At 45.8% G+C, this 23691-nt stretch overlaps 1 protein-coding gene across 11 annotated transcripts in view; it reads right to left on the reverse strand.

Annotated features, from left to right (window-relative positions):
• Window positions 1-23691, reverse strand: part of SRGAP2 (SLIT-ROBO Rho GTPase activating protein 2) — a 101484-nt gene that overhangs the window by 38555 nt on the left and 39238 nt on the right. For all 11 annotated transcript variants that reach the window (XR_011805098.1, XR_011805099.1, XR_011805097.1 and 8 more), the window contains 4 exons: window positions 20362-20524; window positions 7497-7559; window positions 3958-4173; window positions 3045-3173 (listed from right to left, as the gene is read on the reverse strand). Coding sequence is in view for 6 of the 11 variants with exons in the window: in XM_038168158.2 (XP_038024086.1) it covers window positions 3045-3173; window positions 3958-4173; window positions 7497-7559; window positions 20362-20524 (571 nt within the window). In the remaining 5 variants the exon portion in view is untranslated. The remainder of the gene's footprint in view (window positions 1-3044; window positions 3174-3957; window positions 4174-7496; window positions 7560-20361; window positions 20525-23691) is intronic.

Raw genomic sequence — 23691 nt, forward strand, 5'->3', positions numbered from 1 at the left:
AATGAGACTCAATATTTCATAGCCCACCTCACCGAGCAGCAGGGCTATGGTAAGATGCCAAAGTATTTTAGCTTTATTTTATCGAAGCTAGTGACAGAAAACATTTTTCAGCCCACTCCCCCGCTTTAACATTTTTAAAAGTCCAGCATACCCATTTATAAACCTATCAGTCTTGCCATCCCTTTTCTGGGTTATATAAATGTTTGATGGAATTGCTCTCCAAGGAAATCAATTTTTTATAAGAATTTAATGATAACTCATTCAAATTCACTTCCCAACATGACAGCTGATTAACCCTTTGCCAGTTAGAGGTTTTCAAACAGGCACCAGATTTACATTTGGAAAGGGAAGGATGAGGTCCTGGAGAAAACAGCAATAAAACGCTCATTCCTAGAAGAGCAAAGTGAGCTCCAGGACTCATACTTACCCATGCATTTTTAAAAAAAAGATCTGTCCTAGTGACCCTTCCATAACTCTGAGATACTCGTTTACACAAGCTTCCCCATTACTGTAATATTGCATTAGCATCAAAGAACTGCCTCTGTCCCCAAAGTCAGGGAATTCAAAACTACTGGGCTATGTCAGCTTATTGCTCTTAACACACAATGAAGATTTAACTCACTCTTATCCTTCCACAGACACTGGAACACAACGTGCTGAACAAATCTGACCAGTTTAAAGGCATTTGGCCTAACAGGATTTATAAATAACTCTGAAGATTGCTTTTATATTATATTTCCAGCTGCAATATCAGAAGATTAGATCAAGGAAAAGAATTAAGATCTGACTTAAAAATTGCATTTTTATTTAAGTCAGATGGTTCAGATAACCATCAATGGTTATCATTGTTAATTTTCAATCCTTCAGATCAAAGGCATTAGTAAATCTATATTCACTGTGTCTTAACGAGGATATAACCGAATTACATCTCCTGTGCTCCCAGGTAAGTTCTGTATCTTTCCATGACTTCTGTAAACAGAGCAGATAACACTTCTCTTTTTAAGATTTTGAGAATTTGCAACATTCTGATAAACTGAATGCTTCACGGAATGCAAAGGGGGTCAGCGGACACAGACTCGGTGTCATGACGGCCACTGTGGAGGAGCAACAAGAAATCAAGGTACTGCAGAGGCTCGGCTTCTGGTCCTGCACCCCGCCTACATCACCGCCCCAGGCAGCCGACAGCATTTAGTGAAGAGCACTTCACACTTCCTTCAAAGCTGGATAACCTCTATTTGTCAATGAACTACTTGAAAGATCTCAGGCCTGTATTAAAATTGTTTGGGGTTTATGAAATCTAAATGGATTTTTTGCTCTATGAGTCACAAAACTGCACTAAGAATGGTCTGTTAGCAGACAATTGAAACAAGCACATTTGCAATATTTGGGGGAGGAACTATGCATAGGATTTTCAAGAAAAACATTAAGACAAATTCCACTGATGTCAGGGAGATGAATCCCCACCTTGTATGAGTTAGTATGAAGAATATAAAGTTATCACTGGTAAAAAAAGAACAAAAGCAGAAAAAAATCCACCACAAAAAAACAAAACAAGATGACAAAATTCAAGTTGATCCAATGTTAACCAAGAAAGTTCTTCTGAACAGGGAACGGATATAAAGGAAACAGATCTCTTTGGTACCACCAAACATGACATTTTGAAATAACAGCATTTTTTTTAAACACAGGCAATCCCTGACCTCCAAAGGACAGGTTTTAAACAAATATCTAAATGCCTAATAGGCACCTCGGTGTACTTCGTGTGATTTTATGATCAGCTGAATAAATGTGTTATATATAATGTTAGGTAACGTAACGGCTGACTGAATAACAGTGATCCAAGTGATCCTTATTGCCTGTGACTAGACACACTTCTGGTAGCTACTTGCCCACCTACAAAGAAAGTTCCCTTCAGGCTTTACAACTGAGTGTTTTTAGCAGTGACTGCAGTGGGCTTTCCTTGGCAAACAGAATGAGATCAAGCAGCAGCCAGTGACCCAGACACAACATGTTCACTGCATTTGGTACTCCAGCTCTGCACACTGAAGTGAAATAGTGATGTATTTGTGAGGAATGCTGGGATTCCTAGCAGGCTTTCAAGAGTTTTCAAAGAGGGGAGATTCTTTTTTTTTCTTTTTTTTTTTTTCCTTTGCATTTCACCAAGAGTAGAATTGAGGTCCCTGGAATACTGGGGTCTTTCATTCAGCTACAAAACAGAGTTTGTAGGCAGCTGGGGAACAAGCTCCCTCTGCCTTCTGCTCTGTCACCCTGCTTCTGCATGGAGCATTCTAAGGAAAGGGGGCTCATTTCTATAGACAGTTTATTTCTTTGTTCCTCTGCAGAGAGGGACAGGCAAACTGCAGAGGGGCTAGCAGCAGAACTTCCATCATTTTTGACACTCTTCTGACACCTTTCAGAACTGGTCTGACACAGTGCTCTGCAGTCCCAATGACAGAAAAACGCATCATGCTACTGTAGAGCTGGTGGGCAGGGGTATCAGAGAACGGAAGGTCTGAAAAGCAGGGAGATCCATCCTCTTGTAAACTATGCTACCAGAAACATTAACCTTGAAATGCAAGGATTTTTTTCTGAAAACCAGTTAAAATCAGCTTCAGAAAACACTTCTGTCCTTGACTTCTTTTACCAACTGGTATACTGATATTACAGTTAACATTCTCCTTTTTTAAAATGTGCCTTTGAGTTGAGGGTTTGCTTAAAATAGTAAATAGAAAATGTCAAGCAACGGCGTGATATTGAAACCGTTTCATTTTAACTAAGCAACTCTTCTTTCTACATGTTTCAATGCCAGGTTTATTGGGCGAGCTTCTATCCGTGTAACAGACGGAGCGTGACATCTAAGAAAAGCTCACTTAGCAGATTAATGACAGATCATCATGCTGTTGTTACTCTCTAGGCTGCCATCACTCCACAGCTGTAGAGCTGTTGCCAGTTGTGCAGGTATATAAGATGCTGGAGAAGGAAAGGCAGGTGTGAGGGTTAATGGCAATGATATTCATTGCGAGCACCCGAGCAGCAGCACTTACATCAATGAGATCAGACAGGTCGTGAATGTAATACTTGAATACAGACGCATTGGTGGCTTCCAGAGCAAGCAGATACTCATTTCTTGCCTTAATAGCCTTCAGTCTATTTTCTGTGTATTTCGCTTGGCGCTAAAAGAGAAACCAAAACCAGAATATGTTTTAAAAAGAGGTGCAGCAGCAAGAACAGCATTTTTAGAAACAGCAAACAGAGTGCACTGAACGAACCTCACCCTGCTCACACAGTTCTAGTTCACTTGGACTGCAGCTTCACCAGGACTCAAACACTTAGAATTTAGATCAATTATTTTGAAGTAATTAAACATTGCTGTACAAGACAGCTTTGCATTTAAAGTCTTATCTGAAAACAGACTCTGGGGTTGGGGAAGAAGGAAGGAACAAGGTGGGTTTATCAGGTAAGGTGCCTTACAAACCTTAGGTGCCTTAGCACTGAGCTACCTACCTGACTGACCAATTGCAAGGCAACCAGTTCTGCCTATGAAGCCAGTCTGGGACTGCATGCCTCCCTGTACCACAGGGAGGTCAGGCATTAAGCTGGAATGAAACATTAAACAAAAGACCTGGCCCAAAATCTTGTACTCTGTACAAGAAAAAAACACCATGTTAACCGTGACTTCCAAGAAAGCAGATCTTACTTTCATACTCCACCCTTGTTTTAGTTGTTGTGACATGACTGCAAAACCTAGGACAATATAAATGGATATTCAATTATCCTTATACAAACCTGCTGCTAGCTTTTGCCTTTCCTAAACCTGAATATTTAAAACTTGCACAAAAAATGAGACTTGTGTTTGAATGTCACAAAGGATGGAATTTGTTAGTTCCTGTGCTGAGCTACTACAAAGGGCTCCTCCTCAAGCACTCTACACAAGCAGCAGCAGGGCTATGGCAGTACCTTCTCCTTCATTTTCTCTATTTTCTTGACAGAACTTCGTCGAACGTGTTTTTCTTCAAACTTGACGTTGGAAGTTGAGTCAGGGGAGCGTGGCGTCTGCTTGTCCTCTTGTTTCACCGACTTCCCAATCTGCTTTTCTTCCTGCTTCTCTGCCTCTTTCAGCTTGCTCTGGGCACTGATGCTGTCAGCGTTGTACATATGGTAGGTTTTCATAACCTGCAAAAGATGATACACACGAGTTGTAGAGCATCCCATTTGATTTGCTGAGGGAGAAATGAGCTTACCTAACCTGTAGAACTAATCAGGCACACAGAATTTTTTCCTTCCCATGTTAGCTGCATTGCCAAGTCTCAGGGCAGAACTGTTACAGCTGTATCTGGAAAGCTCACAAGCTGGGAAGGAAGAAAAAATCCTAAGAAATAAGTCACGTGCTACAAGAAAAGAATATTTTTTGAATTTGGCCAATAAACTCCCCCAAATTAAGTTTGTTTAACTATTTCATAATGGCTATCCATCACGTTTGTATTAAATGCAAGGTATCATACTAACTAGCTGGTCACTGTCCAAGGGTCTTTGCAAGTCAGATCTGGTCGCTGGTTGGGAGTTAGAAGCATCCAAACTGGCAAAATACTCAGGGAAATTTCACATGTCAAAAAAAGCACGACAAAAGACACGAAAGTCTCTCAACACAAATCTGAAATCAAAGTGGATTATTTCGCAGCTGCTTCTTTGTTTAGTTTTGGCATGCGCCTTCTTGTACAGTCCAATAAAGGAGTCATAAAACCCGAAAAGAGAGACTAAATTCAGCCTCCTTACTATTCAAAGAGAATTACATGCCAAGGCTCGAAAATGATAGCTTTTCATCACCAGGTACAGTTTCAGAAGGGATGCTATCAGTCTTTCCTCCAGATGAATCAGTCATTTAAACATCACAAGACTCAAGGAACTGTATGCAAATCAAGTCTGAACATAATTGCTGCCAAAGCAACTCCAGTTCAATTTGGTTAAATCAAATTTGATATGAAAAAGCACTTCTCGTTTTATCTGTTTTTGTTAGATAATTTTTTTGTGTGTCTCCTTCTGCTCAAGGAGACCCAGATCTTGTACTTCATGGACAACTTTTATTATAGCTCTTATTTAGTAAGTAAGTAGGGCTAGATAAATACTCCCTAAGAAAAAAACAAAATGCATTTGTTTGAGAGGATATTCGTGTCTAGTTTTGTGTTAAGAAAGCAGAAAAAAAAAAATAGGGCATAACACATAAAGTGACATTTTTATCCACAATCGCAAAGCAATTCACATATGGACACCAAAGGAAGCATTTCTGATGTCATTTTGAAAGGGTGCCAAGAGCTGCACAGTTACATAAAGACACCCCAAAGTTTCAGCTTCACTAAAGATCCCACTTGCAAATAATGTATTTTAGATGAAATCCCATTTATACCTCTTCCACTTTAGCTTGAACCATGCCATAATTTTACGTAAGTAGGACGCATGCTCTCTCTCCATGCAGCGATCAGGAGAGCTTCTCAGATACAAAGAGACGTTGTATTTAAACATGAAAGGGAATGTGAATGCAGCCAGTATTAAAGAGACTTCCTGAATAATTTACACACACACTTGCAGCTACTGCATATGCTTAGACTATAAAGCAGGCATTTATAATAATAGATGCAAAGTACTTTCTTTTCCTCTGTCACTGTAAGTAGAACTGGCAGAAAGCAAGAGAAGCAGGAAGAGAAATCCCAATGTTACTGATTTCATCCTGCAAACAGCGCCGCATGGGCAGCCACAACCAGCGCCTGCCCCACGCCTGGCAGTGGGGTCCCTGTTGGGGTCAAGAGCCCAGGCAAAGGCTCCCTGATTTCATGGACAGCCTGAAAAGAGAGACGATGCCAACAGAACAAGACTGGTTTGCGGATAAAAGCTGTTCCACAAGCCCCCAGTGATAGATTCCAGCAGGAATTCCTTTTAATATGATCGACAGAAGAGGCTTTTACAAATGAAAATGAAATTTTTGGTGAAGGGACAATTTAAAATTTTACAGCAGAAGGAATGAGTAAAGTTCAAGTTCCTAGCTCTGACACAAGAGAAAAGTCATATCCCATGTCCTTTCATTTATCAAAGGCTGAATCCTGGAATATTTTCCAAGGATAGAGAAATTATCGTGACTCAGTACTTGGCTCGATGCTCTCTCAGCACTGGGCATACAGAAATGATTATACTTGTCCTCTACCCAGTCACCTCAGCAACTGCAGTGCCACGTGAACCTGGCCTACCAATAAATCTCAGTTCCTGAAAGTCTGTCTGTAGAGACAGCTCTGCATTCTCCCTTAGGATCCCATCCAAACACATGACTCAGGCGTTGAATCAGATCGAGCCCTCCAATACAGAATAATTTCTAGAGTAGGCAGAGCTGATGGCAGGTACCGATACATTTACAAAGCCACCTTCATACCCCGAGTAAATCGTCTGCCTTTCAGGAACCTGAGCACAATGCACTGTGCCCACACTGTTGTAAAACAACTGCAGTGACAGCACATGGAACCACAGCTCAGCTTTAAAGTGCCTCCAGCTTCCACCACGCTGCTGCTCCCCAGTCCTCCTTGGCTTCCCTGCCGAGCAACACACACCCTCTTTGCCCCCAGAGGAGGGTCAGCAAGACTGAACTGGATTCACAACCTCACTTTGACTGCCCAAAGTGACTTGAGAAACATCCCTGGATTACCTTTTGAAGGAGCAAAGGAAAGACCACGCACCCCACTGTAACGACTCAGCGTGCCATTAAGGGCAGGTAAAAGACAAAGCAATCTGAGCAACAAAACCGTGAGCAGGTTCTGCTTCTAAAACACAACTAGCCAGCTCAGTAACAGCTGCTGAAAGGAAAAACTGAACCAAACAACAGGCTCTTCCATTCATCTACGCGGTAAGAAAAATCCCCAAGCAGCAAATGAACTTTTATGAACACATTCCTCTCCGTCCCAAGACAATGCCTCTTGCTTGAGGTCTCCATTGGATAGACTGAGAAGCAAAAAGCACAGATGGAAGGCTATTGCTCCAAAGGGAGCTGTTTTGCTCAAAGAGTTGAGGAACAAATAAACACAGTGGGCTCCCTGCTGCTGAAGTTGTTTGCTGTCTTTTGCATGCTCATTTCCAGAAATGGACCACACGAAACCACTACGCTTATCCAATTCAGGCATGGGGCAACCCGACCAAAGATTTGTAGTGCATCAGGAGATAATTCTAAGCATCTCTTACTCTTTATAAAACCAACACTGCAGCTAGCAGCAGGTGTGTGTTAAGGTGAGATCTTTGGGAAGCGCAGCCAACACCTATAGAGCTGAAACAATATAAAGGCAGAGTGAAAAAGTGAGATTTATGGTGCTACACAGACTGGTGTACACAGGCTGCCTCAAATCGCAAAGGCTGCAGGCATTTATCAGTCTTGACGCTTAGTCTGTGCTGTAACAGCAGGCTGGGAGAAGTCAAACACTTCTTCCTTCTGTCTGAAACGATGCCAAGAAGTCAGTTTGATTTACCGTGTAGAGTTCATTCAGGACCTTCATCAAGTCTTCCTGGAGCTGCAATCCCACTTCCTTACTCTGCAACAAAAACAGAGAAATGAAAGTTAATTGGGGAAGATGGCAAAAAGGCGGAGGAAGTGAACATGCTCTGCATCCACAAATAATCTAGGCTCAATTAAACACCACTATTTATGCTAGCAAATCCACTAACTGCTCTGCCCAGAGCCACTTACGGCCAAATTGCACGAAGAATATTAATAAATTGAAATGTTGCATGTGTGCAGCCAGGAAAGCCTTCCAGTGTGGAGGCGAAGAAATTTCCAAAGAACGTGAGATTTTTGTCACCAGGACTAGAAACACCTAGATTTTCTGATCTTAGCAGGATTGAGTAATACTGAATGTAGGACAGCTTGGTATGCGCTAGAATATGAAAGGTGAAGAAATGCAGAATAAGAAAGCCATCAGGAACGAACACCCTTCACTTACCATCACAAAAGAGGCAATACTGCAATTTTGCTGGCGTAAGGAGATTCCTTGACAAAGCCAGGCTCTGCGGGCTGCAAGGACAAGCCAGCCAGCCACATCTGCAGCACTGCTGCTTTCCTTTGACCTTGCATCTGGCTCATGGCCCTGCTGCCCCTCCGCTCCTTACCCCTTGTCCCTCAACCACGCGTCCAGCACGAGCTGGCAGTGCCAACCCAGCACAGAACAAAATGGGGCTTCTCAGGCAGGGGCTGGCAAGCATCAAAATATTCAGGGATGCATCCAGGAGGGAGACCTTGTTGCAGTGTCCTCCAGCTCCCAGCCCCTAGCCTGTATCTGAGCGCAGTGTTAACACGTATTTAGTTGTTTTAAATGACAAGGACTGCAATACAAAACAATTTAACCCTATCAATATAAATGACTCCATCCCAGGGGACACTCGCGTTAGTGAGATGTGCAGTTAAACCTCAGGCTGTATGATTCAAACTTGTTTCCTTCACTAAGACGTTAGAATTAAAACAAAAAAATGCAGAGGGACATAACTGGCTGTCAAAGCTGGCTGACGCTTGAACTAGCTTGCAACCAAGTGTCAGATTTTAAAAATATATTTATTTAAACTCCCAGCTAGGTAGTGAGCAGTCAACATCTCCGCATCGCAGTTGGACACAAGTGGATGGAGAGCTGGCGCTGGCAAACGTTGGCTTCAGCTAAACCCACAAACAAGGAACAGATAAGCTTCTGGTTTTCTAATAAACGACTGAAATGCCCGAAGAGTCACATCCCTAATTACTGGAGGATGGCACCTCCGTATGCAAAGCCCTCTTTGAAGAGGCTGCATGCAAAGAAGGGCGAAGCAGCTTCCTTGTGAGTTCAGTGGCACTATTCATCTCTTCATCACAGACAGGATTCACGCTAAAACTGTTTCTATTCGCATTCTAAAGAGCTTCCATGAGAAAATCTGAGAAATGGAGGCAGATCAAAAGGCACACTGAGCAATGCCACACCTTGCAGGGCACCGAGAGGCGAGCGCCGCGCTCCAGCCCTGCTATGCAGCACTGCCCTGCACACGCTGCTCCCCCACAGACCTCTCCAAATCCTCTTCTGCAGCAGGAGCATCAATGATCAAGAAAAATCTCTGTATTACTAATACGATTTACACCTCTTAGCCTCCAGTTACAGAAAGAGATTAAAGCCAATGAAGCTACGGTTAGACCCAGACAGATGTTTCCTTTCCCTGCTGTTGAGGAGTCCAAGAAGAGACGGCCCAACCATTATCCTGTTTATTCTAACACGCTGCTGAAACAATTTTAACTTACTGCTTTAACCCTGTTCCACAGTGCACATGCTGGGTTTGACAATCACTTTGAAATTCCAGGCAAACCCAAAGCCACGCTGACACCGAGCTGGGCAACAACCACCGCCTTGTAGCGAGCAGCCAACGTGGCCACGTCGTGTAAAACACCAGGGCTCTGGGATTCAGGGGGGCACAATGCATCCTCTAAGGTGAAAGAAGGAAGAGGGGGGAAGAGAGAGACCAACCATCAACAGCTCATAGCCGCTGCTTGTAAAGCATTGGGCGACAAATGTAAATGCAATATGAAGCCCCCTCAAAAAAGCCTTTAAGGACTCTATGGGGGTATAACTCCTTCAGTTCCTTGCCAGCTGTCAGACAAAACGCTTCGGTTTGGCAGAGGGGAACGAGAACCTGAACGGCTCCAGGTACTGCTGGGGAAGAGCTTCTGGGCTGCAGTCTGTCCATGAGGCTTTGTAACGTCCACAAGGAAAATTCAGAGCACCCCGACACAGCTGTACACGTCACCTTGTCAAAACCAAACAGAAATCCAATGGCACACAGTACCCTGAGGGAAAGGAGGGGAAGGACAAGGACAGGCCCACCTGCAAGTGACATCCACGTACCATGGCCCTGCGTGGGCTGCAGGAGCCTGCCCGCTTCGACGGCTTTGCTCCTACAAAACGTTTTACCAGCAAAATCCGCAGCAGGTGCTCGCGTTTCATGACAGACACCTCAGAAACACAGTCTGAGCAGTGCAACCTTTAACATTTTCAACCCCCTGTCTGTAATTTAATATTTCTAATGATTCCGAGGTGCAGGAAGGAGATAAAGCACACTGAATTCCCCGTTCCGAGGGTTTATTACGGAAGACACCCAGATCAGTAACTGGAGAAAGCAGGGAGGAGGACAGATGGCTGTCTTTATCCCAATGCTGCTATTCACAAAGAAACAAGCCAACAGGTAGGCTCAAACACTGGCTCTAATATTTTACCCCTGTTTTCCCACTGATTAGAAAAGCCCAAGTGCATCTCCTGCTACGTGCAGCAAGAGTAACTTCCCCCCGTTATCGCTGCCTGATTGAGCCCTCACGCTCTGCAGGTTCGGCGTACATAATAGCTACTGAGTTAAGCAAATTTGATAGGTTCCAGATTATTTATGCCTACAAACACAGGAAAAGAAAAAGATAAAAAAGGCAACGCAAACAGGCAAACCCACACTTAACCAGTATTTCTGGCTAAGATGTCGAGATACCATTATTTTTTTTCCACATGTCTCAATGATAAATTAAAAAGCAAAAGGAGAAAGATTATATAATTAAAAAATTAAACGATCCTTGTCTGAATGCCTCCCAGCTCAGCACTGCAGGGAGGTTTCTGAGATTGCAGGCACTTTGCTCCAGTCCCCATGGGGCTCCTGCAGCGCGGCCGAGATGCAGAAGCAGGAGCATCCCGGCCAGGAGCTCGCGTGCTTTGCATCTTCCTGTGCTCCAGCCTCACACATTAAACCTGCTCCCCAGGCGGCCAGATGGCCTACTGGAAAAACAGGAGTCTGATACAAGCTCTGGCAAAGGGGAGCACCCTCCTTCTGAGTCTCTAATTTACAAAAGAGAAAAAAAAAAAAAAAAAAGAAAAAAGGCAAGTGGATCACTCCCAGTCTTCCCAATCCCAGCAGACACCGCAGTAACCACTCCTACGCTGCTTCCACCACCGAGAGCAGAAAACTGCTCAAGTTGCTGCTCATCATTACAGCGATCTGGGTCGCAAAGATTTTGTGACTGCCTTTTTCTCAGCACTGGATGATGAATGGAAGTGACTGGCGAGGTCTGTTTGAAGTGCCCCGAGCGCTGAGCTGTGCACACAGAAGGAGCTTCTCAGCAATCCGCTTCACGGCACTGCTCGAGCTGCCTGGACCGGACCAATCATCTTCCTTTCACCCAGCTCTTTTCAGCCCGTTTTGCTTATTTCTTCCATAAAATTGCTCATTCATCGTACAAACTGCTGAAGCACCAATTATGCGAGATAGATTAAAATGAATATTTTAATGCATATCCAGGTTGAGGAGGAAAGGAAGATGTGAAGTGCCAAAGTGTCAGAACATGAAATTCTTTGTGTTTCTGAATCAGCTCTCGAGAAGGAAACTGCCAGATTCCAGGACTGGAAAAAATTTAGGATTAGGATGAACCTAAGACAAATCACAGGTGTCACGAAAACAAGAGCTAAGAAATCAACACTGTTAATTTCATGTTGCTCCCCAGTACAGATTTCACCAAAAAAGGTTTAGAAGGAAAGTCGAGCTGGCAGAGGCTGGTAAATATGAACCTACTGGAGGATGCAGTGCTGTTAGATTGGGAAAGCCAAAAGAAATGCCTTAGACATCAGGGAAAAAAAAAAAAAAAAAAAAAAAAGGAAGATGTTTATAGCCTGTGCAGTTGCAAACATCTTCCTCTGTGCATCAATTCCTATAGCACGTTTCTCAAAGGCAGAGAGATTAGAATGATTAATTTTGTAACCAGTCTTCTAGGAAAAAGCAATAAACGAGAGCAAAAGAAAATCTGATGAATTCTGTTATTATCTTGAATTCTGTTATTATCTATGCCTGGCTGTCCCTGCAATGTATCTGTACCCCCCTTAAAAGCCCTGCGGAAGGGCTTGAGCAACCCAAGGCTCATCTGGTCGGCTCCAATAATAAACGTGTGGGGAGGGGGCGTCCCCACAAAACTGCAGGGGCAGGCGATGAGGAAGGCAACACACAGGCCTCCTTTTGTGCCCAAATCAGGGAAATCACCAGCAGCACCCAAGAGAACCAGAGTTATTTCAGCGAGGTGCCAGCAGCAACCGCTGCCCGGCAGCGCTACCTCCCAAACCGGGATTTTTCTTGCAAGCTGCCTGTTCTCAAGCCTTTTGCTCAGCTCCCCAAAAAGCAGAATTTGCCCTAAACGTGCCCGCACGCGTGCACACACGCTCTTTTGTCAGGGCTGCGTGTGCCCCGAGTGCCGAGCCGTGGGCTGCTGCCACCCCGAGCCCAACGCAGCTCCCAGCGCCGTGCCAGCCTCTCAACGGCCTCTTTGTCCATCCCTCCTCCCCTCCACCTCCCCTCTAATTTAATCAAGATGTTTTTGGGATCTACGGCAGCACTCGCCTGGCTGTTCCGCATTCCACCCAACATTAGCGACTTCAGCTTCAAAATATTCGGGGGGGATAATAAATAAGGGAGCACAGGAATGCTGTCAGTATTTAATGCCCTGGGCCTCAGGCCTTGCCAACTGAGCTCCAAGTCGGACAGAAGGATGGGACGGCCTCGAAACAAACCCCAAAGATCCCAAGGAGCTTTCCTTGGAGACCCAAGAGCAGCAAGGAAGGGCTCCACAGCTGGTGGGGGTGAACACACAAAACACGGCGGTGAGATTTTATCTAAAACTGCCCGAAATTACGTCAGTCTGACAGGGCTGAAGCTAACCCAAGCCTGGCGAGTCTCACAGCCGTTCTCTAACAAGGCCATTTCTCCACATCTCTTAAAAAGGATTAATTAAATTTACATTGGTAGAAAACTAGCATTAAATGCTCTAATGTTTTTTAAATTAACAGTGGGAGCAGGGAGGCAAGCGGATTGAGTTCTTGCTGAGACCAGCGATGGAATTTGCAGAAACATGGGATCCTTTTTGTTCCTGTCTAGATTGCCATTACAGCACAGCACATTTATTACACATTAGTTAACATCTCCTTACAAAGTTTGTGAAAGAGAAGGCTTGCCAGGTACAATTTTCCAAGATCATGCATGTAGCACTTAACTAAAATTTGCTAATAAAAGCTAACAATTCTTTACAGGTACAATCTCAAAAATGTACTTTTTTTTTTTTTCTTTTTACATAGGCCTGCCTTGAATTCATTCACATGCAGTAACAAATATGATTTATCACCTTCGTGTGCTCATCTGAACGATCGAGCAGTTGCCCTGTACAGAAGCACTCCATCACCACGGGCCCGGTCCATTTGTTACGGACGCCACACGTCTTTCACAAGGGCATCCCCTCGGTGAAGCTCGTAACCCGCGCAAAGCCACCGCGAGTTTTATCCAAGTTTCTCCCTCAGCTTTTAGGGAGAAAGTGCTCAGCCATGACTCACACGGCCCTACCGAACAGGAGTTGTGCAAAGACTTCTCCTAAAGCGGCAAACACTCCGGAATTTAAAGAAAAGCTTGGGAAATGAGATCTATGTGATTCAGTACACACACATATTTTGGGCAGCAGATCATCAGCTTCTAGCTTAATGATCCATTATGCACTGGTCAGTCTCATTTAAATTACAGTTGCATTATCTAGTTTTCTCCACCATTTCGCTAGTGATTTGTTTCACCACTATGTCAGTAATAAGGAATTTTCTGCACACAGCACAATATTGTACTGCGAAAAAGCCCTTCCTACAGCAACCCCTGTCGCCCTGCTGCCTCCCGTACTTTGGGCCTAAACACTTGCTTCCAACCAGCCCCCAGCCCTTTTTTCTCCCTTTTTTTCGGTATTCTAAGCTGATGTTATTCAATTTTGGGCTTCAGGCTCTCAGCTCCAAACCATGCAATTTTATGGCTGGGAGCATTCATTTTGGCTGCGAAGCCAGCTGTATTCTCACTCATTGAATGGGCCATACATGAAATGGGCTTCCAAGGTGGCCAGACCTAGCGGCGAGCGAGGAAGCCCTGTCAGACACCAGGTGCAATGTCCTGCAGGGCTGCTCAGGGCGTTATCGCTCCCCCAGCAGCTCTCTGCACCCTCTCGCAAAGCGCCGTGAGCATCTCTAGGACAGATTGACCGGAGGGATCACTGGGGGGGTGGCCCAGAGTTTAACAGGAGCTGGTCCCTTGCTCCTGGCTGACCTGAATTCAGACCGGGGCAACACAGGGACGGGCGTGCTGTTGTACCAGGACACAGCACAGGTGTAGAGTACATTGGCAACAAAGCGCAGTACCAGCACACAGCTTTCACACTATTACAGAGCGCCGAACGCAGCATATTCCTTACCCAGCCTACATGCAGAAGTGATATTTTCAGCCTGCAACTCAGGTAAGGAAATTACTCCAGCTGCACCTCCCGTATCCTGCCCGTTGTGCTGGGCAAGAGGCTCTGATGCCACCTTGCATCGCCCCGGCACAGCGCAGGCTGCTCGGGCACCAGCACCACCCGGTCTTGCTCCAGCTCTTATCCCCGTGCCATTTGCTCTAAAAATACGCAGGTAGGGAAGCGGAGATTTAATTTCACCGACGAGAAATCGGAGAGCATCATCTCACAACAGGCTTTTGTGTCCTTTGGCTTTCGGAAAAAAAGGTAAGAACTCAACGTTTCTATTTCCTTATCAGAAAACATTCACCGCTATACCTGATCCCGGTGAGGATTCGCACGATAACACTGCCCTCATTTTTTTGGGGAGGCACAAAACTAGATTATCCTTGCTACTGATAGATGCATGAAATTGCACTTGCTTCCCCTCAGAGCAAATAATAATTGTACTCCTCAGTGACGTTTTATTTATGGCATTTGTGTATTTACCTGTTTACACTGGCCTAGAAAAATATGTTCACAGACGCCCAGCATTATGACCAGTGCATTGCTTTAAGCTTAGCTTTTCCATGTGTGGTATATTTTGAAATTTTTCATATTCTGGTACGAATGTGGCAAACGAGACATACTGCAGCTGTAAAGTAGGTCATCTTAAGCGAGGACCCCTTAAGAGAATTACTAATTCTTTTTCCTTGATTACTGCCAGGCTTTTAACGAACTCATTGCAGATTTCTCATTTCACATCAAACACTGCGCAGTGCACTACAGATAAACTGATTTTTTCCACAATGGAAGGTATTAATGAGGGAGCAAATTTAAAATAGCCATTTTGCTTCCTTCGTTCCTTCTTACAGGGCTTTCTCCCCACAAATACAATTCAGGATCTCGAACCAGTGTACACCAACGCTCTGCTGCCAAAGCACGACCTGTCTGCAGGGCACGCAGCCCTTCTTGCTGCACCAAGGTACATGAAGGATGCATCTGATGGTGTCACTGCTGCGAGCATCCCCAGCGAGCCTCCCAGTGAGCGCTGCTGGAGGCAGCCCGAAGTTAAAAATAGAGCAGGAGAGAAATGCTTTCAGTGCAGGAGCACCAACACCGCGTGGAAGGTTCGTGGCACAGCCAGGAACACGGACGCTGAGGAGGTTGGAGAAAGGCTGCCCCACGCAGAGAAGTCAAGGGTCACGTTCAACAAAAAAAACGGGGTGACAGGAAGCGTGGAGTGAAAAGGGAGAAATCAAAAGGGGAATCAGCTCAAACGGAAGAAAATGTTGAACAGATTTATATAAATATATAAATAAAAGGGCCGTGCTTAAGACGGGCAAGCAGAAAGAAATCAAAGGAGCGCTCCCTACAAAAGCAGATCGAGGAATCAAAAGCAGCGTGCGCAGCGAGCTGACATCAGAGCGCTGCAGGCTGCCAGGAGGAGAGGTGAGCGGGACTGCGGAGCTGGGCTGTGCCCCCAGTGCCTTAACTCCAGCCTTGTGTGAACCCCAAATCCTTAATGCTGGACAAAGAAAAGATCCTCGTCCCCTTCCCAAAGCCTAACAGTTTGTTGCTGAGGCATTTGCACCAGTTCCCCCTGGTTGTGTTTGCACAAGAGCCTGGTTGTTTGTTTCTCCATTTCTCTTCCTTTTCCTTTGTCCCAGTGCAGGCTGCTCCGACCTCGCCGCTCTGCCAGCAGCGCCGCCCAAGCCAAGCGTCAGGTTCCTGCTGGTGCCAATGGGACTCATCTGCACGGTGCTACAGCCAGCAAGCCCTGCAGCAACAACGTCTTGCAGTGCAACACAAAAGTGTTTCCTCAATAAAAAAAAAATAAGCACGAAGTTCGTGGAAGGAGAACAGCGTTGGAAGGAGACCTACGACTTCAGCAGCAGGTTGGAGGAATGGTGACCGCCATGCACGGTACATCCACCACCACTTCAGAGCTGCCTTTGGCAGCACGCACAGCTTCTCTTATCAGCAGAGATAGCTTTGAAGTGGCTGGCAAGCCTCCAGCCAACACTCAAAACAAATAAGCCCCTTCACGTCGTGACGCAGCCCTGCAGAGGATCTCCTCATCACAAGGCACGGACAGAAAAACTGACAGTGCCGGACCACGAGGCTCTCCTATGGCACGGCGAGCCCAAGCCCGGCAGACAGGAGCAGCCTGAAAACCTGACGGTGATGCAGGCACAGCCCCGGGGCTGCAGCAGGTTGCCCATTCCCAGAAGCTATCCTGGCATGGCTGTGTCCTCGTGCAGCACCTCCACTTCTCAGAGGCGTCCAGCAGCAAAGCACGTGGGAATCTGTCCCAGCCTGACGATCAGAGCTTCCACCACAGCTGCTGGAAGGGATGAAATCCCACAGCTCTAACACTGCGGATGCTCTGTCATACACAGCTCCCAAAGGCAGCCCCAGATTTCCCACCAGGGGCTCGGCGCTGCTCCAGCGGTGACACGGGCAGCTCCCACCCTGCATCCCCCACGAGGATGCTTTTCCCTCCGGTGTGGTCCTTATCACGCCCATCCAGGCCCTCCGTAGCCTTCGAGGCTGGATTAGGGCTGCGTGCTATACTTAGATCTCCCTCTTGAAAAAGCTCACCACTTCCAACAGTGCACAACACAGCAGCTCGAGTCTGGCAACTGGAGGGATCTCGAGCACGTCCATTTACCCTGCCTGTCCCTTGTCACTCACCTGTTTAATCCCAGCAGGATACAAAGCACTGATTCTGGAAAGCCTTAAATCACAAACCGCTCAAGAAAAAGATCTCATGCTTCAGGACTTTATTTCCAGCACCCTCAGCAAAGGAGGATCTCTGTATCACCGTATTTTCTGTATTTCACAGGATTATTTACAACCCAGCCGGTGCGTAGTTCCTCAGTATAAGTTACTGTACCCACCTGAAGGCAGTCTGATACCTGAATAACTTTAAAAAAGTATTTTCCAAACAAACGTAAAAAATAATCTTCCCCAGACTTTAAAATGACAGGCATTAAATCAGAGCATTTCCAGACCTAGCTGGGCAATTTTTCACGCAAGGTTATAAAAATAAGGTTTGCATTACGTTTCTTACATAAAATAAAATTTGCAGGTTTACTATCAGCATGGCATATGCAGCAGAATTAATAACAAAGATCTTTCACCAGCAATAGTAGGAAATCGGGCTGTACTTCACAACCAGCTTTGCCAGCAGGAAAACCCTTTGGTCCAGCTGGAGAGGGTTCAGGACACAGAGCTGGCTCCAAGCACGGGCAGTTGTAACCTGCTCCTAGCTCTGAAAGTCTTTCTCGACATGAGAATGGTGCAGAAATGAGTCCTTTAATGAAAATAAGGAGGGCTCTAATTACTCTTACAGGAGCACACGGCATTTAGAAAAGAAGTGGTGCCAAAATTTCCTATTACCCTTTAACGATAAACTGCCCTTGTTTTTAGCACAGATTCTGGTACCTGAGCCAAGCACAGAGAGCTCCCAGCTAGGCACCAAGGCTGGCAGCGCTGTCCCACCAGCTGCAATTTCCATCAGGAAACAGCAAAAACACAGCTCTTGGGTTGAGCCAGCCCTGGATGCCCTAAAAGCACCGCACGTACGGCTCCTGCTCCGGCAGGCTGCCCGTACCTACCGAGTGTGTTGGACCAGACAGGAGGCAGCGCAGAGAAATGCTGAAACGACAGCACGGCACATCAGGGGCAGGAGACGCAGGCCTTGAAGTAACAGAGCCAGCTACTTATTTCACTGGTGCAGCCGGGCTCGCTAGGTCTGTTGAAGCTGCCTCAATTTGCTGACACGCAGCATCGCTCTGATTCAGCCCCGCTATGCAGAGCTCGCTCGCTTAAGACAGGATGGGAGATGCTAAGGGGAGCAGGAAGGAAACCTTCTTCCAGAGTTTCTCATCGATAGGATTATACCTTTCATCCAGGCTAGCTTGGTTTCTAGCCTACGGTTCAAGGTCCAAAACGTGCCAACGTTCTCTATTTCTCAGCTGCTGTCTCATTCAGCTACACGACTCTAGATAAGGCAGGATGCAGTTTTGGTTTTTAACCACCCAGCACAAGTGGAAGAGTAACCTAGCGCCTGGCCTGGCCTTCAGCCAGTCTGGTGTGCCTGGCACAGTGTCAGACAAGCAGCTGGGATTTAGTAACCAGTGCCTCCTGCCTCCCGCTTGCACAGATTCATACGGAGCTCCCATTTGGTCTCCAAGGAAGAAACCAAGGGGTTGGTGGTAGTAGCTGGTTATTCTTGGTTTTCCTTTTTTTTCTTCCCTTCCTGTTAAGAGTCCCAGTGCCCAACACAAAAGAAAACAAACCGAGGTAAGACTGTGCTTATACAATGGGCTGAAAATTAAGATGTGAGTTTCCAGCCCAACAGGAACAGTATCCATTTCCATTTCCATTTGCATCCTTTTCTGAGCCACCTTGCTCAAACACAGCCCTTGTTGAAATTCAGAGGAGAGATTACTTCTCCTTTGGAAGGATTAGTGGAATTGAAGAGTAGCTGCCATTCAATAATCCCATGTAAGTATCTAATCAACCGTAATGTAATTACCAGAAAGTTTTAAAAGGTCGAAAAGGCCTTGGTATGATGTTACTTGGAAAAGAGAAGGTTCCTCCTCCACTTGGGCAATGGAGAAAAAAAAAAAAAAAGAAGGCAACATTTCAGTGCACTCTTCAAACTCTGTTGCTATCCATTAAAAACTGAAGAAGCAGGCACAGCAATGACAAGGAACGCAACGCTGCACTTATTTCCATTCTCCCATATAAATCATTTGCTGACACACACAAACACCTGCTGTGAAAGAGCAAACACACGCTGTCCTCCGGGTACCACACAATGCAACGCTGCTCCCTCAAGTGCATCCTGACACGAAATGCCATGTGCAGGCCCCAGCATTGGTCCTTCTCCAGCAGTCTGACCTGACTGCAATACGCAGAACCTCTTTATCAGTCAAAGCAACCCAGAGACGTTAAAAATATCTGAACGCTTTTTCCTCAACACATTTCAAAAGACTGTCAAAGCCCAGAGAAAAAAAAGCCAACGAGGCCTCCAATTACTGTCAAGGCTGCACCTAAAAGCATCTGAGTTTTGCAGTCCCACACGCTACTCGTGTGACCAGTTCTCAATGCAACAGCAGCAGAGCCCAACCACCAAAGGCACACAGACACACATGAAAGCAGCCCAGGAAATTTTAATCAGGAGCGTTCCTCACCCACGGCTCTCAGAGGCCGTGTGATTTAGGCTGAGTCCCACACCAGCTCCTTAGGAAGCCGGAGTCATTTTGTAAGCCCTTTCCTCAAGCAGCACGGCTGCAGAAATAACTCTCTGAGATCATGACACATTGCAAGGGGGTGGGCAGTGGGGGAAGAGAGATGGCTTTCCAAGTTTGAATCGCAATGTCTTTAACATGTCAACCAGCAGATGTTACAGCCATTGACAAATCTCTACAGAGACCAGGCATTACTGTTTAATAGGAGTTTCAAAGCTTCCAGATCAGGTTTCCTCAACTGGAAGAACAGACTCCTAATAGAAAAACACCCGCCCACACTGTCCCACCTTTCTGTCTTTTTTTTTTTTTTTTTCCAGGTGGAAATCAAGGGGAGAGAAAAGGGAAAATGCTAACAAAAGACACCTCAGTTGCATTTTTGTCTTCTTCCAGAGAAGGACAATACATCATTTTATTGTCTGGCATAGTAGAAATTCTCCCTAATTTTTCTTTTAACAGTAGTTTCTCCTCCACTTCGGATATAAATTTATAAATTTGTCCTTGGAAGGTTGTTATGGATCATAGAGCTGAAAGCCTAGAAGATTTCTGTTTAAAGAAAGTCTCAAAGTGCACACAAAACCGTGAGCAGGCTAAGAGGAAAAACATTGCCTGAATTTAGACTAATCTCAATTGATCACCTTCAGGAAAAACCTAAAATACGAGGACCAGAAAACAATTAATCAAAGATACGTCAAGCACAGTTGTGCACAAAGAGGAAAAAACACGTTAGGTACAGACAACGATAAAGCCATCTGCCAGAAGTAATATCTAAAACTTTGCATTTTAGAAGGGCCAAGCAAAAAATCCATCGGTTACCTTCTTGAAGAGGCGCCCAGAATCCTCGCTGACCTGGACGAAGCGTGGGATGATGTTGTTGAGATAGATATCGCTCAGGGTCGTGTGGTCCCGGCTCTCCCGCTTCACTTGGTTTAACAGGAGGTTCCAGCAGTTCACTGGCGATAGCACGTTCTGGTCCTTCCTACAGAGGACGTAAAATAGAAACACGAATTGGATGGCAATTCACCTCAGGTGGGCAAAATGAATCTGTCAGTGATGTTCTGCACCTACACGCACACCAGGAACAGAGCTGCAGTGCACGTGGATCAGGTGAGGGAGATGGGAGCAGAGAAAGGCTCTAAAATGGTATTGCACGTACCCAAAATATGCCCTCAATTACACACGGCCACAAGCTTTTATCCCCCAACAAACAGATCAGACACATCAGGCAAGTGCAAGCTACAAGGATGCCAAATGTAGACTCTGATTTTTTTCTTTTGAATCCGAGATCCACTGTCTCAAGCATTTGTGCTTTAACCACAAGCAAAAAAGATTTCAAGCATCCAGTTAGAGAAATAGCATCTGCATAGGAAACAAAATGTTATGTCTTGTAGAAAACCATTGATGTGCAAGCAGCTGTACCTGTCCTGAGCAAAGAGAAAGCACTACTGGTACACCAAGCTTTATGCTCTCACCTTCAAACTTCCCCAACCTTTTTCTGGCTGATTCCCTGCTGCACCCTGCAGACAGGCACCACAAAGGGCAAAAGGGGAGACAGGAGGAACCTCAGCTTATTTGGAGCAGCCAAACCAACACGGGAAATCATTTTATCTCCTGGGAGGAGTGAGGCATTTCTTCAGCCACCATTTCATACTAGATGAAAGCAGGGACGCTGGCAGTGAGCGGTGCTCCTGCAGCAGCTTGGGGCTGGCAGATCTGGGAGCGCTGACTGCAAGCTGCAATTCTCTCCAGATCTGCTTATCATTAGGTTACAGTACAGCGATGCTGATTTCTAACGGAGTAAGTCAAATCTCTGGTGGGAAGCCAAGGCTCATCTTGCTTACTGTATGACATTCTACCAGATTTCCTTCCCCTTAAAAGAAAGGAGGTTCAATTTCCATTCAAAAAATGGCATATCCTGCACTTGAAAGGACAGCAACCTCTGCTGTAAGAAATGTCTGACATGGCAAAAACATGAAAAATCTGGCAATGGCCATTTGCCACAGCTTTTCTCGTGACATCAGTGCTTGGAGCTGTAGTGCAATATGAATAATTTTAGAGAAAGAAGTACGGTTTCAAAACAGCTGATCCTGATGCTTTATTTCTTTTCCTTGAAAATAAATTAATAAATCAATGAAAAGCTCAGGAAACAACTGCAGCTTGTCATCTGGACATCTTCAAGGTTTGGAGTGAGCACGTGTATGTGCGTGTGTATATATAGGTAGTGGGAGAGGGCACAGGAAGGATACTGGGCATTTGGTTCTGGTGTTTTGAATAAAAACATAGAAAATAAGATGTGAGAAGGCATAGATTTGATTTAGACAATATTTGCCTTTGTGCTCCGATGTCCCGTACTGTGGAGACTGCTGACACAGGCAAAACCAGATGGAACGATCAAAATGCAGAACTGCACAAGGCTGAAACTGCCAGATGTTGAGCTATATAAATCAAGCACTTGCCCCCCGATCTCCTGCAATCAGTGTTTGCAGCATACTGTTTGTTTTGTTAATATGCCAGAGAGCTAATTAGTAATTGAAGACCAGGCTGAGAGAGCTGTGAATCTTCCAGCACCCACCAGGCTGCGGCCAGACCCCAAAGGGCGCACGCATGGAGCGGGAGGGCCCGACTCCTGCTGGCACCCAGGGCAAAAGCTGCCACAACAGACGGTAACATGCACCTACGTTGTGCTGGTTTCTTATTATAATTTATTTTTTTCAATTTAGGCAAGACCAGAAGCAACATTTGACCTCCTTCCAACAAAAAGGAGGCTGAAGGAGGAGCTCCTCTGAGGAGCAGTGCTGCGTGTGCCACCACAGAGCCACCACCTCCACCAGCAGGAGATGGGAAGCGAGCTAAGATTGCACGTGAAGAGAAGTGTGTAAAGGGCAGTACGAAGAGATGCTGACAGCTGGGTGGTTTGCTCCTTTGCACCAATGCTCTACAAGGACCTTGCACACTGACTTTTTACCCTCAAAGCTGGAAGGGCCACAACCAACGCCAGTGATGCACCTACTGTAAGAAAGGTTGGGAACAGACCTTTGGCAAGCCAAGCTACGGCTCCTGGCTAGCCGGTCTTGCTGTAGCTGTTGGAAACTGTGTCTGGGTTCCCCGAGCAGCCTGCTGCTGCCCCACCACTTCCTAAGAGCAGCGCACCCCCAGCTCTCCTCTTTGCACCCCTCCTTGCGCAGTGCCAGCCCAGAAGCACTCGGCTGCTTTGTTCCCAAATATCCCCTGTGATGTTTTCTGTCTCATTATGCATTTTCTCTGCCTGTACCACCAAAAGCTCCTGAACAACCCCCGATGCCTCCACTCACAGAGCCTGGCCTTGAGCAGTTTGGAGCCCTGAGCACACGGAGCAAGGGCTCTAAGTGCAGTAAGGGCAGGCAAGAAGGCTTGCGAGTGAGCAGCCTGGTGAGAGTGCCCTGCTTTTCAGAGAAAAGCAAGGCAAAAATAGGAAAGAGAAGAGATGCAATAGTTAACCGGACAATCCCCAGCTGTCCAAGCTGCCGCACCACAACACCCGAAGCTATTCTAGGGCAGCGCATAGCACGAATACCAAGAGCCCATGAAAAAGTATGGTGAGTAAAATTGCTGGTGTCTAATGGCGCCAGATAGGTTGTTGACACACTCCATGTGGTTAGACATGAAAGGCCATCTTGCAGGAAAGACCGATCCCAAAGCCCACATGATTCTAATTTGCGACTGGGATTGTCACCTTAAGGTCTGCGCAGTCAGTGCCGCACCCTAATCTCAACCTCATGCAACCACAGCTCTGGGCTCTCTTAAGTTTTTTTTCTTTTAAATTCCTTTAATTTCTTGGTGTCTCTCGGTTTCGCTAACCCCTTCAGCACTTTGTTAGAACAGTCTGCCTCGCTTTTTTGTACGGGTTTTCTATTGTTACTGCTCGGTTTTTACGGAAAGCGAGAACAAACTCCCCTCCTTTAATGGCCAGCGACAATTTTCTGAGCCCTGGTGAAAAACAGACAAAGGAAGGCCTTAAGACGAGCTGCACAGAGACAAAACAGAAAAGGAAAGAGGCAGTTACTTGCTTCCGAGCTTCCAAATAGCCTTTAAGACTGCACATACATTAACTGTTAAACCACCTCCGAAACGCAGCATTTTCTGGGGTGGAACATGGCAACAGTTTTC

This window comes from Anas platyrhynchos, chromosome 27, assembly GCF_047663525.1.
Source record: "Anas platyrhynchos isolate ZD024472 breed Pekin duck chromosome 27, IASCAAS_PekinDuck_T2T, whole genome shotgun sequence".
NCBI lineage: Eukaryota > Metazoa > Chordata > Aves > Anseriformes > Anatidae > Anas > Anas platyrhynchos.